Source organism: Micropterus salmoides, unplaced genomic scaffold (genome assembly GCF_014851395.1).
Source record: "Micropterus salmoides isolate LMB-PRFRI ecotype aquatic unplaced genomic scaffold, ASM1485139v1 Ms_hic_scaffold_16, whole genome shotgun sequence".
In the NCBI taxonomy this organism is placed as follows: Eukaryota; Metazoa; Chordata; class Actinopteri; order Centrarchiformes; family Centrarchidae; genus Micropterus; species Micropterus salmoides.
In genome coordinates this window covers 22,737,616-22,755,330 of record NW_024040707.1, presented here as the reverse complement: position 1 = coordinate 22,755,330, position 17,715 = coordinate 22,737,616, and the positions used below count along the sequence as shown (strand labels likewise).

General features: G+C 41.3%; 1 protein-coding gene across 8 annotated transcripts in view; it reads right to left on the bottom strand.

Annotated features, from left to right (window-relative positions):
• ubr4 (ubiquitin protein ligase E3 component n-recognin 4) overlaps positions 1–17,715 on the bottom strand; it is a 61,116-nt gene continuing 43,401 nt past the window's right edge. For all 8 annotated transcript variants that reach the window (XM_038722923.1, XM_038722924.1, XM_038722925.1 and 5 more), the window contains 33 exons: positions 16,734–16,973; positions 16,508–16,646; positions 16,166–16,291; positions 15,914–16,042; positions 15,471–15,820; positions 13,131–13,221; positions 12,901–12,985; positions 11,279–11,406; positions 10,759–10,888; positions 10,467–10,627; positions 10,209–10,318; positions 9,666–9,807; positions 9,452–9,533; positions 9,074–9,247; positions 8,657–8,778; positions 8,360–8,557; positions 8,153–8,233; positions 7,915–8,002; positions 7,564–7,691; positions 7,083–7,190; positions 6,798–6,914; positions 6,471–6,661; positions 6,115–6,288; positions 5,936–6,035; positions 5,561–5,779; positions 5,322–5,435; positions 4,622–4,764; positions 4,378–4,503; positions 4,089–4,283; positions 3,712–3,936; positions 2,317–2,407; positions 1,735–1,897; positions 1–1,512 (listed from right to left, as the gene is read on the bottom strand). In XM_038722923.1, coding sequence (XP_038578851.1) covers positions 1,448–1,512; positions 1,735–1,897; positions 2,317–2,407; positions 3,712–3,936; positions 4,089–4,283; positions 4,378–4,503; positions 4,622–4,764; positions 5,322–5,435; positions 5,561–5,779; positions 5,936–6,035; positions 6,115–6,288; positions 6,471–6,661; positions 6,798–6,914; positions 7,083–7,190; positions 7,564–7,691; positions 7,915–8,002; positions 8,153–8,233; positions 8,360–8,557; positions 8,657–8,778; positions 9,074–9,247; positions 9,452–9,533; positions 9,666–9,807; positions 10,209–10,318; positions 10,467–10,627; positions 10,759–10,888; positions 11,279–11,406; positions 12,901–12,985; positions 13,131–13,221; positions 15,471–15,820; positions 15,914–16,042; positions 16,166–16,291; positions 16,508–16,646; positions 16,734–16,973 — 4,735 coding nt within the window. In that variant the 3' untranslated portion in view covers positions 1–1,447. The remainder of the gene's footprint in view (positions 1,513–1,734; positions 1,898–2,316; positions 2,408–3,711; positions 3,937–4,088; positions 4,284–4,377; positions 4,504–4,621; positions 4,765–5,321; positions 5,436–5,560; positions 5,780–5,935; positions 6,036–6,114; positions 6,289–6,470; positions 6,662–6,797; positions 6,915–7,082; positions 7,191–7,563; positions 7,692–7,914; positions 8,003–8,152; positions 8,234–8,359; positions 8,558–8,656; positions 8,779–9,073; positions 9,248–9,451; positions 9,534–9,665; positions 9,808–10,208; positions 10,319–10,466; positions 10,628–10,758; positions 10,889–11,278; positions 11,407–12,900; positions 12,986–13,130; positions 13,222–15,470; positions 15,821–15,913; positions 16,043–16,165; positions 16,292–16,507; positions 16,647–16,733; positions 16,974–17,715) is intronic.

The following is a 17,715-nucleotide window of genomic DNA, read 5'->3' as shown; positions in this document are numbered from 1 at the left end:
TCAGATTTGGTATTACTGCTTTATTATTATCATGGGCTAAATTCAAAAAGCAGACATTCAGCAACAGTTGAACATTGTAGCAGAGGGAATAGGCGAATTAACAATAAACTGGGTGAACTACACCATGCATTCAGCTCTCGTGTAGAAGTGCGCTGTTTTAACTGTCTGTAAGCTGATCAGTTGCTGAGGTTAAAACTCAGCTGCGCTTTGCTTTCCAGTAATATCTTCTGAAGGTTTTGGCCAGTAAATTAAATGAAAGAGCACAGAGGACTGAGAAATGGAAAAAAAAAACTGTTGAGGAAGAAAACAAACTGAACAAAACAATAAATCAAAGAAAAAGGTGTTAAAGGATATAATGTAGGTCTGTTTTATTATTAATTTGGACAGGTCTAATATTTCATTGCAACAGTTGGAATCTTTACTAGTCAAAAGTTCACGTTTTTCACAAAGGCATAGCTTCATGGAGAAAACAACAACAAAAAAAAAACCTTTATTCATCTTTATTTTCCCTGTTTTGCTTGAGGTTGATAAAAGAAACCTTACACATACACACTAAATCAAAGAACTTTTTTTCTGTCCATCACTCAAATTCCAGTTACAACCTCCATCAAGACCAAACGGCAAAAGCCCGGAAGAAAAGGAGAGGTTAGCTGGCAAACACAGGACACTGAAACCTTCTGCCATGTTAAAAGCCCTGGCCAGAAACAAACTAACAAAAAGGAAAACAAAACAAACAAACAAAAAAAATCAAATGTCACTCGTAACACTTGGGTCAAATCCCAAAACATTTTCAGTTACCTTAACATTGCACCCAAAAATATGAGGGGGTCAGGGGTTTAAAGCCAAAAACATTTCCACCCTAAAACAGAATTCACGAGTTATTTTCATCAACCGGCCAACTATGTGTTATTTTACATGAATAATTCAATTCTCTCAGCCCGCCATTCTGTGACAATCGGTGATGTCCTTTAAAAGACATCTTCCGGTTTGTTGGCGGTAACAGTCGTGAATCACACAATACTCAAAATGTCTCTGGTTTAATGATTAACAGAGTCCCAAATCTTTTCTGTCAGGCCTGGTGTCCTCAGCTCCAGACACAAGTCGCCTGAATCAGAGGCAAAGCGTAAATTCTGTTTTAGCGCGCTCCCCTCACCGTTTAACAGCACTGTGTTTTTGTGTTAAATGCTACAGAGATGTTGCCAAAAGTGGATGATTTTTTTAGACTATACATAGTTTCTTGAAGTTAATTTGAAGATGTCATATGGTGGAGGGAAGTGAGTAAGAAGCATGGTGTATACTGTGTGTGTACTCAGCATGTGTGTGTCAGTGTGTAAAAGGAGAAAATCTTTCTTTTTTTTTTTCCAGTTGGTAGGCGTCCCAACGTTATTTGCAGGGCTGTTTTGTGTTGGAGGTGTGTGTGTGTGTGCGTGTGTGTTGAGGTTGGCCATCAGGGCAAAGAGTTCAACAAATCCTGCAGGAAAAGGTCTGGGTCTGCGATTTCAGAGAGAAGACCTGGAGGAGAAACATCGAGTCAAGTTTAGAACTTAAACCAGGCATTAATTTAATCTCAAGAGCTGACTGAGTAGAGCTGCATCAGAGACCATCTCAGTAAATGTGTCACATCTCAAATTAACTCATATTTTGAGTAAACTCTGACAATGATGATTCTTTTTATTTTCCAGTTTTGATAATTGGGCAGATAGAAAGTAATCAGGTGTGTGTGTATATACTAACCTACAACATCAAAGAACTCTGACAAGGACTCAGCGGGCATGAGTTCATCCTGGAAAGCTCTGAGCACGCGCTCTGAGGCCTCGTAGATGGGCATGTCGTTGTGACGGACATATTCTGCCAGTGAGAAGGACCAGCCCCCCTCTGTGTTGCTGGTGGGAACTTTCTGTACAGCCAAATAGAAGAAGAAGGCAGTGAGGTCAGTTACTGTGGTTTTGTTTTTGCATATATGATCCCAGTAGTGTCAAATACAGAGGTTTTAAATGTCTTTTGATACATTCAGAGCTGTTTTTGTTGTTTGCATCAACATTGAGCTCTTTTTGTTTTTGCTGTTACGGTTCATCGAGCCTTCGTTTAGCATTGTTTCATTCTTAAAATAACTTAAAAACTGGATTAAACATGTCTCAGCAAATTTATCGAGATTGCAAAGATTTGACAAACACAGATCAGTGCCCAATCAATCAAAGCCTCCCATTAAAAACACAACATCTACATGGCAGAATATCATTGGTTAGCATGACGTCTGAATGTTTGTGGCATCAACATGCATTGTTGTTTTGAAATTGAAAAAACAAACGCTTTTACCCTGAACATGTCGTAGACGAGATCCACCAGGCCCCAGAAGAGAAGAGGAGAGCGATAGACTGCATATTCCTTTGGTGCTTTATCTGTGAGTCTGACAATAAAAGAGAAGAGGATGAAGGTAGGAGATCTGATATGAAAATCTTAAATACAGTACACAGCATCCAAAATGTAACAAAATTAAACATTTCTAACTCGATCCAAACTGAAGAGATTTAACTCAGGGTTTCTGCAGGTTTCACCTGGTCAAATCGAAGACTTCTTAAGATCTTTTTAAGACCACTATGAATGAAAATTAAGACCTGTGTCATGACATCAAAAAAAGAAACGCACAAAGGAAATGCAGTCACAAAATTACTTGCAGAGTAAATAAATGTATTCAAATTGAGGTAGAGTGATGTCTACAAAATTGGCATCGGACGATGTCAACAATGAAAAACCTGGATGGACGATGACATTGATAGGCTACGTAATTAACAAGCTGGCATACGGTGCACCTGCTGCCGTGAAAAAGGATCACGGGTGGAAATATCCAGAAAATGAAGAATTCTGTGTCTTTTCGGTAACCTACCTAAACCTACTGCTGATGGAAAAACTCAGAGGTGCAGACAAGGAGCGGGAGACAGAGACACACACATGCTTACTGTTTATTAGGATATTTATTTATTTTAATATATTTTACACACAGTTTTATTTATTTATTTTATTTTAATTTTTTATATATTTAAATTTTTCTAACACACACACACACACACACACACACACACACACACATTAATTACTTTACGCTTTAATTACTTGTTTAATGAAATGTATGGGGTTGATTGTTCTTATGTAGTTTGGCAATATTGTTGTTATACATTCATGCCAATAAAGCTAATTAGAATTGAATTGAGAGAGGTGGGGAAAGCCGCTGTGTGGGAGACCTTTGAAGAATGAGGAGAGGGAGACAGCCATGCGTTGATTGTTACCGTAACTTTACTGAAAATCATTAATGATCGTGTGAAATTTTAGTAGCGATGCTCATTCATTAAATGCGTTGCTAGCAACTGGTTTTAACCAAGCTAAGCTCTGTTTCTCTCAGGCAAGAGTCACTAAGTTTGTACTTTCGCACGGTTGAAGAATAAATCCGTTTTATATCTGTGGTACAGTCCGAAAGAGACTTGCGGCAATGACACGACAGCTGCATGTTGGGAGGAAAAAAACACTTTCAGCATTTCAGTGATCATTAGAGGTAGCGTTACATGGGCGTTGGAAAATTAAGACCTGTTTAAAATTATTTAAGACCTAGAACAGAAACTTCAGCGAATTTAAGACTTTTTCAATTTTTCAAAGACTGCTTCAATTCTGTGCCAGCTGTAAAAGAAATAGCGACAGAAAAATCAGATGGTGTCATACTTGTTGGTGCAGACTGCCGAGACCTTGCGGACATGTGCGGTAACCAGGAGTCTTCGTAGGAAGTATATCCGTGAAGTCCTCCAACGTTCAGGCGGGATGATGTGCATGGCCAAGGTGGTGAAATAGTGCGGTCCTTCAACCTCGTACGAGTTCTCGGCCCATTTCTCACACGGCTGCTCCTGGAAACTCTGCAGGTTCTTCTCCTCCCGGGACGTAGCCCTTGTACTGCAGTGACAGTGAGGGTTTGCAAAGTGAGATGAGGGTGGGAAATACATGAGCCATACCAGCTGAAGGTTTGTCAAAAAGGCTGACTTATGATTTGTCCACCATCAGTAATTTCTGTCATCAGATACATTTTACATCTAAAAGGCACGTACGTGTTGAGGACATAGAGCACAGTGTGGATGATGTAAGGGATGAGGTGGATGTTGCTCTCTCGTCCTCCTCCTCCTGTGTCCACGCTGAACGACTGTTCTGTAGCGAAGCGGAGGAACAGCAGTTTGGTGTCATGGATGTTGAGTTGGTACGTGGGCTCCCGCTGGCCTGTGCACTCCTGCAGATATGTGTTGTGTCTGTGCGGCAAAGAGAAATCCAGTTGGGAATGATTTACTGTGTGCAACACAAAGGAAATGTCAAATGTGTGCGTGCGCTTATAGATGATTTTACCTTGCTAAGCACGTAGCAAACGCTGATTCTGGCACATGTGGCCCCCACACAGGAAGCAGCCCATTGCACTTGGTGTTGGCGTTCTGGAGAGCGGCACTCTCCCACTCCTCTCGCCCACGAGCCAGCCTGCCGCAGGGAGAAGGTAAAATAAAAGGATTAGAATAAATGAAAAGTGAGGTTACAGCAGAACGTTTTTAAAGGGCACTCTAAACATCAGCAGATCCGTAATTGTGTTTATTGTTACCTGACAGCTGCCAGATGGCAGTCATAGTGGACTATGTTAAAGTGCGACACAGTGCTGTAACCCTGCTGCTTGCGAGGCTTGTTTTCAAAGTCCTCCAAGGCCACACGCTTCGTGAAAGTGTAAATACCCAGGACTTTGGTTGGCTAGGATAAGAGACAGAAGGACCAAAATGTTAATTTAAAACACAACAAGTTGGCTCAGTCCACAAGAAGACTGCCAAATCATACTCAGTAATCAGGGCTTTTCAGAATGCTAACTGGTATCATTTTATCTGCCTACAGTTACTATCAGAGGCAGCTAATGATTTAAATTAATGCACTCACCTTTTGTCATCTACAATTTGGAACTACGCGTTTGAAAAATATCTACAATAAGATCACAAGCTTCATAAAAAATTATTTTGTGTGTGTTTAATTTAAACCTGACTACTAAATAACTATGTGATCCACTCCTAGTTAAATAAGTCATCTATTTTGCATTTAAAAGCAGTACATATTAGTTGTTATTAACAGATAAGAAGTGTTTATAAGTTTATAAGAAGTGTTTATTAAGGTACAGTATATGACAACAATTACAACTTCTCCTATGAATTTTATATTACACCACAGTAGACTTACATCTGCTATACTGCTTATGAATGCCAAACAGAGGGACTTAAAGTGAAGTGTTATCCACTCATTATCCTGGATGAGTTGTGTACCTGGAACTTGTAACCCTCTCTACAGATACAGCAGGTCAAGCCTGGCTCCTCGATCAGCTCCTCCATTTGCTTCAACAGTGAGGTCTTTGTCACCACCTGACCCTTCTCATTGGTCTGAAAGGCAAACACACAAACCGCACAGAAAAATCAACAACACAGGACGGTGTTAATAAAGCAAAATGGGAGCGTCAGAGATACAAATGAAGAGCATTTAAACAAAAAAAAGAGGAAAGGAGTACCGTCATGCCCAGTGTTCCCAGGGCTTTCTGTCTCATGGCCATAGCCATACGCTTCTTCTCAGCTCTCGTCTCCCTGCGGGCTGCTTCTATCTTCAGGTTGACATCACTGTGCTCCCTCAGCGCCTCCAGAAGGTTCTCCGCCAGCGTGCCAATTCCTTCATCACTGGATACCTGCTCCAGCTTGTGCAAGTTGGTTATTGAATCTGTGCCTATCAACGCCTGAACAGAAGATAAGAGGACAAACAGCCATGTTAGTTTGCTAGGTTTGTTCGCAAAATAACTGACGATGGAAAGTTTGAGGCTGGTTCAAATATTTCTTCCACTGTTTGGCATTACGCTGCTCTAATAGAGTTTTTCATTAAAAATATTTAGTACCTGTGTGGGGGGATGCTGGGTAGCCAAACCACGCAGCAATCTGAGAATGAAGGGTAGAGCTGGTCTGGAGAGGAACTTCTTCCAGACATCTGCATCCAGACTAAAGACAGAGTTGAGAAAAAAGGTTTCAATAATAAAGCACAGATACGTAATATTCTGGAAGGTGTAAGAAGACCTACTTTTTGGCATTTGGGATATGTTTCTTCATGTAGTCCAGCGCACTCTGTGTGATTCCTTTCTGGAGAATGAGATCTTTCAGCTGATGACCGTTGCTGTTATTTTTGATTCCAGCAGCGATTTTACAGAAGCAATCCAAAAACACCTTCTCATCTGCACTATGCTCCTCGTCATACCTTAGAAAACAAAGCCAGGAGTCAGTTCTACTTAGTCACAAACTGTACTGACTAAAGGAGGAAGAAGAAGTATGGTTTTCAGAGTGGCACAAATCTGTCTTTGTAAAGCCTGAAAGTGTTTCTATTCTATTCTATAAGTATAGCAATACTCAAAATACAATATATCAATTTCATTGACCCACTTGTCAAAGCTGCAACATGGTTTGAAGCGTTCCACCAAGATCCTCATCTTCTCCAGTTCACCAAAGGACAGGTATGGGATGATGCGCAGCAGACCCTGCAGCACGCTGGGGTTGGAGCGAACAAATGGGGTGTTGATCTGGTCTAACAACATGACCAGCTGATCTTTGTCTCCGGTCAGCAGCAGGTTACCCTGCAAAAAATAAACCAGTCCACATTTAAACATAAAAGCTACAAGTATAGAATTTTTCAGGGTTTGACAATAGTAAGGTGTCAAAAGTTCCTATTTTCCTTTCACTCAGAAGGGTGAATCTGCTTTAGACGCTTACCTTGTCCTCTGAAATCTCAGCATTGGCTTCGTCCAGAATGATCTCCATGATGCTCAGCACTTGCTCCGCTATGGAGGCTCCACCGCTGTCCTTACTCTCCTGTTCTGCCACTAAAGCCTGAAGCAAAAAGGACATTAAACTGATATTTCACTTAAAGAACACTTAAAGAAACTGAGCCAGGTTAAGACTGCACTCTAATTTGAATTAGATTAATTGAACCAGAATCACCCTCCTCTCCTCTAACCAGACTACACAACACAACGTTACAGTCACTGTAACACTCACCAGGTTTAGAGTTCCCAGCATGACGTTGAGTGTGTTCATCTCCGGTTTGACCAGCTGCTGCCTGTTGATCTTCACCTTCACACAGTAACTGAACAACTTCAGCAAAACCTTTGAGTGAGAGAGAGGCACACTTGTCAACTCCGCAGCTCCACTGTGGGTATTTCTGAGAACTGCAGAGGGGATCGCTGTGTTTTTGCCTTTGTCAGAAATGCAAGACTTCCAACCCAAAAAACTTGCGTGTGTTGTTTCTCTGTTAACTACAGGAGAGAAATGCTGAGTGGGCTAAAGCTTAAAATCAGATAATTATTCAGATTTTCAATCACAAAATTCTGTTGGAATCTGTTACTACTCATTTTATTATTAAGACACATTAAGTTTTCAAACATGTTTCAGTATGCTTTTGAAGGTCAGGAGGAAAGAGAGAACATAAAGATTAAGAAAACTCTTATTGGAAAGTGTTTTTGGCAAAAAACAGTCTTACAGTGAGCAGATGTCTTCCTTGTTTAAAATCTTTGATTCCAGACAGCCGGTTGAGCATACACTCCAGACCCCCACACTGTGCCATGACTCCTGCCATCTTGTACACCTCCTCATCATCCTCTTCCTCATCTGTAACAAGGTCAGGTTAAAAGATTTTTTAATGGAGGTACTGCACATTCTTTCCCATTAGTCCTCAAGAGGGTACTGAATAAAGGCAACTGTGATGGCAAAGCATGTCCTTCAGGCTAACGGCTTGTGCATTAATGTGTGTGATATTTAGGACAAAAACCATTCGATTAAAACACGTATGAGGAAGTCATGTTTGACTCTATAAGATAAGAGTAGATCGAACCTGTGGTTGAGTCCAGTGACTCTATGAACTCCTCAGTGGCATCTCCCAGCAGACCTCTCATTCGATAGATGATTCTCATTGGCTCACCCTGGGGGGGGAGGAAAGCCAGCAGGCTTCATGATTGTTTCCTTATTACACAGCTATTTAGATTACTGTTAGCATTTACTGACAATCTTCACAATTCCAAACGCTCTTATAAGGATCACTCATTCACAGTCAAACTCACTAGGACTCTCACCTCATTTGTAGGACACCAGACCTTCTTGTAGACCTCTGCCACTGACAGATCCAAACTGATGATTTTGTTGTTTACCAAGAGCTGAGGAAAACAGAGTTGCACTGGATACATTTCTTGCAACAGGCCAGAATTCACTGAGAATGTGTGAATATCTTGATAAAAGCTAGTATAAAAACAAGAAGTTTTGTTTAAATAAAATATACATACTTCCATGCCACTGTCGTCTTCAAGAAGCGCCACCAGGTCGCAGTCTTGGCAGATCTTGTTCTTGATGTCCCTCATTAAGGGGCCAATGCCGGGCTCGTTGCTGCTGTAGGGGTTTCCTGGCATGCGGCCCTGGAGGAAGTCCTCCTGCTGAGGATCCTTTTCCAGCGTCACAAAGAACTCTGTCACCTCATTCTCCTCCTAAACACAAAGGATGAAACAAAAAGCAGCAGTTGAAGATAAACTCATTATCCTGGAGGACTTTTCTAATTGAAATGCACAGGGGTAAATGTAACTCACGGGATAGATGATGCTGCACAGTCTCTCAAATATGAACACCGGTGTCCTGTAGTCATCCAGGTTGTACCGCTTTGCAGTCTCTATGCACACTGCCATGAAGGCTTTGGTTTCAGACTCAGTACCTATGAACAGCACAACAAGATTTACAATGTTGATGTTTTAAACACGTATATAATGACCTTTTTGGAAGAGCTTTAAATAATTTTCATGGATTTCTTCTTCTCTACAAATAAGCATTTTAATATGCTTTATCTATTTTATTGAAATATGAAAACTCTTCTAATTATGACTTGACCAAAGTTTTTTCTTTGACGTTAAGAAGCATGAAAATTGCTATAAACACCAAAATGAAGCAGTGGAACCACAATTTGAGACATGGTTAGATCTGGTGTCTGTTGAACTTGAGTCAGTGCAGACCTGTTGTCATGTCCTCCAGCATCTCCAGCAGCATGTCCTGAGTCTCATCAATGAGCTTGGTGCGCTGCACCACCAGTTTCCTCAGACACAGGTAGCCGTTGAGCACCGTGCCGACCAACCTACTTTTGAAATGCCGCTTAATGGACTCCACTTCCACGAAAGAAGAGAGCAATCCTGGGGCGGGACCAAACACATACAAATCATTTTAATATTTAAGGCATTAAAACTTTACTTACTACTTAAAGTTTACTTGTGATCTAAAACTCATTGGTATCATTTATTCTGTTATGGCATTGAAATTCTCCTGCACCCTACAATACCTACAGTGTCATGTCTAATTTCATAGTCAGACAAACAACAGTTCTGAAACTAACATACCAGTCAAGCTCTTAAGGGCGTAGCCTTGCTGCAAGTCTGTGCTCAGTGTGGCTTCCTCCAGAGCCAGCAGATTGGCTATTTCCTGAACATGGAATTAAACAGAAGTGAAAGATCCAGTTTTATTTGCAATATTGACATATGAATATCTCGAAACAATTAAAGCTCACTTTCATTCATTTAAACAAATCTAAAGGTTTTAACTCAGGGCCATTACCTTGGTTATCAGGTTACCGATGTAGGGCAGGACTCCACGGGCTGCCAGGTAAACCTTCCAGTGTGTGGGCTTGATCAACTTCTGGTACAGACCCAAGTACTCCACCGCACACTCTCCAGCTACACTCAACTCATCCAGATAACTGACAGACACACAAAGTAAGAGTTGTTTTAAACCAAGTCAGGTCCACAGATGGGCTTTCAGTGCTCAAACTTACTGAGTCTCCACACAACATTTCCATTTTCTTGACATTAGAATGTTTTTCTCTTTATTATTTATAACAGTTTTCACTTGAGACATATTTAACCCCAAATAAAGCTAAGGAGCATTTGATTTGCCTGAAAAAAAGCACAATCCGATGCATTACAATTTCTGTAACGTTTTCTTTTACCGACATATCACTAAGGTAACATACAATATATTCACCAGTATAATGTATATCCTCACGTTCAGTACTATAATCTAATGCCGTTTATAAACATCCCTAATAAAGCATATTGTGAAGTCTGTTTGACTTGCTGGTTTTCAGTTTGAGGCTCATACCTGGTGAGTAGGTCCAGCACTTGTTGCTTGCGGCTGGGGATTGTGGTTAAAGCTTCCACAATAGTGCAAGCTGCCTGTCTGGCAGCCTGAGTGGCAGGTGTGAAAAGGACCTGCAACAATTTTTTCAGTTATTTTAAGAGGTTGCTTTGTGAAATAAGTCTCTAACAAAAGATATGCATGTGAGCTTCTGAAACTACTAAGGAAGACACGCTGAGACCTACTAATAGATGTATTTAAAAATGAAAAAAGGTTTTGTACCTGCCGCAGCCAGTTGTTGTGGCTCAGTTTGAGTAAGCGAGGGAAGAGGCCTTCACCTTTTCTAGACCTCATGAACTGCTTCCACTTCCACACATACTTCTCCAACAGGTACTGCCTTCGCAACTCAGCCTTCCCCTGAGGCTTTGACACAGTCTCCTGTCCTGTGGTTATTAAGATAAACTCAGCAGTGAAAAACTAATCACCATGAGTTTTCATTATTTCACTGAGAAAAACCAAGCAAACCATCTTGCTACACTGATATACTGTAGATTTGTTGAGACACAGTACTTGCCTCTTGCTGGGAGACACTTTTTCCATGCTTCATAAGATGCTTTGGGGTCTTTCTTGAGCCAGAGTTGGGCCTGGGCGTGGATTTCATTACTGTAGGGCCTGACTGTGGTCAGGGACTCAGTAGCAGCATCCTATAATCAAAAGCAAACACACACTGTTGTGAAAGGGAACATGATACAACCAAGTGATAACTGTCTACCACCGTTAAAGTAGGGCTGGACAATAAAATAATAATAATTATCGCAATACATTTTTTTTCAACAACAAAATAACAAATGTTCAATAAATATTCAATAAATGTTTGATTTTATTCACTTGAATCATACACGAATTAGGACTTCATTTTTTATTAAGATGTTATTATGTTGAAGAAAAAGGACTGAAAAAAAATGATCATCATTGTATTGTTCTTATTTTTTAAATTATTTAATAATGAACTGAACAATTGGCACCTACGACTCTAAAAGGCAAAGGCAAAAACCAGTGCTGTGAGGGCACAGCAGATGTTTTAGGATTTTTACCTTGTTCTTCTTGCTAGTGGGAGCAGGGGGCTTGATGAGCTTTTGTAGGATTCTCAGGCACATGAGTGTGATGTTCTCCACCACCACAGGCGTCTTTATATTCACCGACATGAGAAACAGACTGAGGGCTACGAGGACAAAAAAAAAAAAAAAACAGTGCTGTTAGACACAGACCTAAATAGAAACAACTTCCCTAACACAATAAATGCTGTATGAGAGCTGAACAAAAACATGACCTTGCAAAATCTGAGAAGGTTCAAAATGCTAATTCAAGCAACATCAGAGAATCAGGGCAGAACCCAGTTCAGACTCAGCCGCTCTCTCTCCTTCCTGACCAGCACTGACCAAACGGACAGGACAGTTTTGGAAAATGCACATTTGTTTCTTCTATATGGCATTGCATGTTTTCTTATTGCGCAAATAAACCTCTCTCAAGTATTTTCATGTGTTTGTTTTTTCACATTTCTTGTTTCAAGCCATTTTTTTAAAACATATTTAACAAATGCTTCAAAAAAAGTGATGGAGACATGTCCCCAGTATCATTCACCTAAGAAATGAATACAATATTTGTGCACTAAGAACTCAAATCAAAAATACAAACAAATTGTGCAGAATGAGTTGTTACAATTAGTTACACCTTGGCTAGATAAGGTAATGTAATTTAATGTGCCAGTTGCTTCAGTGATTATTCATTCTGTTTGGTTTGTGCATTTTAAGGCTGTTTGAAATATAGCATTATATAGTATTGGCTTGAAAGCAGCGGGGATAAGGAGTTGGGCTCCGGTTTGTTTTTTCCTCGTCCCGGTGATCAGCACATCTGGGCGATGTAAATTTAATGTGCATGTCGGGTGTTGCCATTTACATAGCGTTACACTACAACAGTGGCGCAACGCCAACACACAGACACGGTCCTCGTCTCATACCCGACTGTCATTCAACCTGCAGGCGGGTCTTCCAGCTCTGCAGTTTCATTAGCGCTCGCTATAGTGTGAGCACCACTGTCCTCGGCCTCAACTGCCACCTGTCTGTGTCTCTAGCTTTCTGAATTTCAGACACTTTCCCATTCTCAGGCGACGAGCTAGCGTTAGCTTGTTAGCAGCCCATCAGAGACGTTTTGTTTTCTTTCCTGACTGATATGCACCAGAGTTTGGATGCCGGAGCTCGTGCACCTCGAACACGCCACAGTCCAAAGCGTAAAGCTAAATACTGACACAAACAGTAACGTTACCTGTATTGTCGTATAACATCAGAGTCACTCCAAACGGAGTATATTATAAAATCACACACATAAAAAATGTTAATTTATGATGTTACGGCATTAATTTAATCCTACGAAAGGACAAGAACAAATTTAAGACCTTGGTAAACAAAATTTAATACTTTGGTAATGAAATTTAATACTTTTAAGGCCTTATTTTCGGAATATGAAATTTAAGACTTTTTAAATACATTTACTTTTTGGACTTAAAGACAAAACAAGGAATCTGAAAACATCAACTAAGGCATAAACTATTCTCCATGAAAATAATCCCCACGGGCTGATACTCTGAAACAAAACACAAACTTTAAAAATTAAAATACACCATCTTTTCAATGGATGAGATTAGGAAAAAAGGGCTTACCACAACGCAATCGTAACTCCCAGCATCCTCCCTCTTTTGAAATAGAGTCTGTCAGCAGGAGCATTTCATATTGCAGATTACTAACCTGTTGGAAACATGAAGACATCACGTATATCAAAATGTTTAATTCTTCAACAAAATTAAACTCCAGGAGCTCTGCTATCTAGATAAAAAAGTGTTTCTTTTGCTTAATTTCTACGGCTTCCAGTAGAACAGGCAAGAGGACATACCAGATCAGGATTGGCCCAGTGGCCTTTGAGGGCAGCTGACACCTTGGCAATGATGAGGTCATTCATCTGTTGAGTGGCCTCTGGATGATCTCTGAAGCAGGAAAATACAGAAAGACACAAAAGACAGAGTTATATTTAATCACCAGTGCAATTCACTGTATAAGCACATAAGAACATTGTAATAAGAGTGTAATAAGCAAAAAGTAAATTTAGATGTCCACAATATGCTTTCATTCTAACACCTTATTGAGTATTAGTGCCTGGGGGTTGTGAATATACAATCTTGCCAGATGGAGGGAAACGAGGTACAACAAACCCAGAGCAACCTCCGGCACTGAATAATGAGGCTGAAGTGAAATGCCAGAAACTGCAGTTCATCAAATGGCTACTTGAGGCTGGCTCCAATAACAATTCCCCATAGACACCCATGTTAAAATGCCCAACTTTACAGTAGAAATAAACATTCTCTCCTCCTCAATCTAAACTGCACTTCACTGAGTTGGAAGGTGGTGAGCGTCTGACTCGTTTCCCCCCCTCACGGAACACTGGTTAGGTGCACAATCCACTAGTTATTTGTCTTTATCTAAATGGAGGGTCTGAGGATAGAGGCAAGAAAATAAAACACTAATAAAAAACTTTATAGATGTATGTGGAGAAGCCAACAGACAGAACAGGCGTCCCGCCCAAAACACTTTTTAAAAAGAGCCGAATGCTCAGCCATGCCTCTGGTGGAGTGAGCATGCACCCAATTGGGCATCTGTGCACACTCAGGCATCCACACTACTCCGTTTTTGTTTGTAAAAATATCTATACTATACTAAAACGACTGAAAACACACATCTAGTGGCCATTCACGTACACTGGGCATGCGCGTGCTGGTGTAAACATAAACAGGTCATCTATTCCGTAGTTACAGAAGATTTGGCAAAAGAATAAAGAAATAGAGATGAACTGCACTGAGCATAAATTAAGCAGCCGCTGTTGTTTGGCAAATGCAAACTGGGGCTGTTCAAAAGATAATGCATAAGGCAGGCACTTGGGGATGCCTGAGGGATTAAGATGCAGCATCAATTTAGAGTTGTCTAGTGCAAACTGCATGCACGAAGGGTGAACAGAGAAGACATAATTGTCCCCCATATGGTTTCCCATCTTATACAAGAGCATATTGATAACTAAAGACTGTCACTTGCAGATCTCAGGCATGTGATTGCCAAAGGGCAAAAAAGCAGGAAAATATACTGAGACCCCACCCGACAGCTGATCAGTCTCTGTCTATTGATAAACTGTAGGAGAAAGTTTGGCATTTCAACTCTGGCAGCGGGCGTGTGCGTGAGACGAGAATGACCATGACAGTTTCACGGGATGGCGCTTGTTTGCCCGTCTGTTGATGAGGAGCGACCCCGCGGATCAAAGCCTTATGAAAAGGCCTTGTAAACCACGTCACAACCATTCACAAGAAATTAATTTATGACGTGCCAAAACCTTTAACATACAGCAAATTGTAGCCTATATAGTCTATATGAGTGACAACAAAGTCAAAGTAAACATTACACATAGCCTATAACAAGCAATTTATCCGATCCTTATTGTCAACTCAGTGTTGGGCAAGTTACTCAGAAATAATACAGCTACTTACTAGTTACTTAGCATATAGGCTACTCCTTAAAAAAGTAATATTAGCTACTCTAGCCAACTTATTACTGGATGATATAACGCCACTCTCTCCCGATGAGTCCAAGCATCACTGGCAGCAGCGGCCAGAGTTTATTTCTGAGTTTTACATTGCTGGTTTCCTTTAGCTGATGCTTCAATTAGCCTAATGGTGCTTTCAGACCAAAAGCATATTTATATAAAAACTGGACAAAACTGGACATTGCTGGGAGAAAAAAAAAGCGAGGAGGTTGAATTTGTGCATTCACGTCAGGGATGGTGCGTTCAGTAGGGCAGCCTTAATAGGATTAGTAACTGTAATAACATTACTGTTTTGGAAATAGTCCGTCACACTATTCTTTACAGGGAAAAGTAATATTGCAGTATTACTGCCCAACACTACTGCCCAACACGTTACCACTGATGCATGGTTCACACTGCGCAGGTGTGGAATGGGCTGCTGAACGCAAACAAACATCCTTGCTGATACTTGGAAAGGAAGGAAACTTTACACACGTTAGCCTGTAGATGTCCTTAAATCTTCTCCATTTCACTCGACCAGCTGCTGTATCCCCCCGCCCACCTTTTTTTAAATTTACAGATCTGCATGATTCACGTGGGTCCAATTTTCAGGTCGGAAAAATCACATCCCTGAGATCTACTTAACTGCAAGATGGGGTTGGGACGTACCTGGTGAGGAGACAGACCAGCTGGCGCACCTCCTCCCTCATGGCTGCTGTACCTCGGCGCAGGTTATACTCAAACAGCTCACGGATAAGACCATGGAGGACCAGGATCTGCCGGAGGGCTGGGTTTGTAGCCAATGCGCGGAGCAGTGTGATACAGTGACCCGTGACAGCTGAGGCACAGCCATAGCACTTGTTAGAGGAGGTGTGGCCGCAACCCAGCACCGAGAGGGCACGGTATTGACTGGCGGTGAAGGTGGGCTGGTGGCTGCTGCTGCTGCGCGATGACTTGGTGGCAGCCTCTCTCTGCTGCAGGTCATACTCTAGGAGTTCTTTACGAGATGCAAGCACTTTCTGTAAACAAAGAGAAAAGGCGTTATATGTGAGCTGGGTGGGTAGGGGATTCTACCAGTGACTAGGAAACTCGTACTCCTTTTCCTCTCTAACCTGTATAATCTTGGAGAGTTCATCAAATGACGTCTTGCAGTCTCCGCTGTACTCCTGAGCCAGCTGCTGAATGTATCTATTCACATTAGCGGAGGATGTACCAAGCCCTGCACCTGCTCCAGTGTCATCCTGAGGGCAACACAGAAGAAAAATAATGAGATAAAACTGTAGAAACAACATTTCAAAAGGAACCAAGTCTACAAAATAAAATGTATGAAAAAAAGTACTGTTCAGGCCACTGCTGTGACTGACCTGTGGTTTCTCCGGTGCCGCCTCATTGACTTTAGACAGCAGGCTCTCCAGCTGGGGCCGGTGCCCCATTAGCTGGTGGTAGACCCGGTCAGCTTTATCTAGCAGGGTATTAATGTTGGTCACAGCCTGCAGAAAAAAAAAATACATTAAAGGTTAACATATGCAGAGCGAAAGTGTAGGAAGACAATCCAAAATTGATTCAGGGAAAAGAACATCAGTCATTTGCTTTCCTGAGCAAAAAATGGGGACAAAGCTTATATTTAACAATGTAGTGTGTTTTTTAGGAATGGCAACGCCCTTTTTGACTTTTTCACTTGTATTTCCAAAAGACTGACAGCTTACCTTTTTCCTGTCTTCCTCATTCTCAATGGGATCCACAGCACAGCATGGTTTAGCATATAGCATGAAGTCAAATCGGGCATATTTGCAGAAACCGCAGGCGTTGCACAGGAAGGGGTCTTTTTCATCGTAGTTGATTGATCTAATAGAAAACAACCACTAATTAAAAATACAGCCAACTTCAATGTTTCCAAACATTTTAGACCTGCATAGGAAACCTGCTGCTCACCTGCACTTGTGGCACTGATACACATTCTCACCGCAGTTGCCACACACCCCAGGGTTGGCCGGCACAGAGGCACTGCAGCGTGGACACTGCAGGGTTTCGGTGGAGGCCTGGTAGTTCTCGTAAAAATCTGAGAACTCGATCATCAGGTTGGATGCGACGATGGGTAAAGGAAGGTCGATCTTCACCTCTGTCTGTCCCGGGGTCAGCTGAACTTTCTTGGCCTTGTGCCAACGAGCAGGCCTAAAAACAGACAGTGAAGTTTAGAGATTTGACTTTATACGGTCCAGTAAATGAGAGAGACTGTGACAAGTGGCTATTATGTAATCTTTCGATCTTAAAACATTGTTAAATACCCTTAACCTCTTAACATTCCTTTAAAATTCATGCAAAACGCCTATTCAAGGCCTATCCAAAGTAAATTGAATGTAGTTCTTGAACCATCTAACCCAAAAGTCAGAATGATTGTAAGTGCCACTGGAATTGATTAATATAAGTTTAAACTAATAGATTTTTTGTTTCCGCTTGAAAATGCTTGCTAACAAATGCATGCAGTCAACTATAGCTGGGACTTGTTAGCTGGAAAACACTGTAGGACCACAGGATAAAGCATTACCTAGTCCAAGTTTAAATTCATACCAATACCCTAAAAAATGACTATTTTACACAGATCTAAGTGTCTTAGCGTATTTTTTCTAAAACAGCACCGCCCCTTGGCGGCAAGAGGCTGTTGTTGCATCGCCCTGTATTAGCCGGTATCTCGACTTGCTGGTAGATCAAGGACTTTCTACTTAACTGGATATCGTTTTTTTTCTTCTTCAGAATTTTATTGGCTACACTAAGTGCCAGTCATTGGCACAATTGCTTGCAATTGTCTCGGCCTAACCACGAAATAATAGGGGCTGGCCCTTTCTTACGGCGAGGGCTCTCGTTGGCTACTGAAGGCAACTCTTATTGGGTCGGATTTGGTGTCACGCGAAAGGTT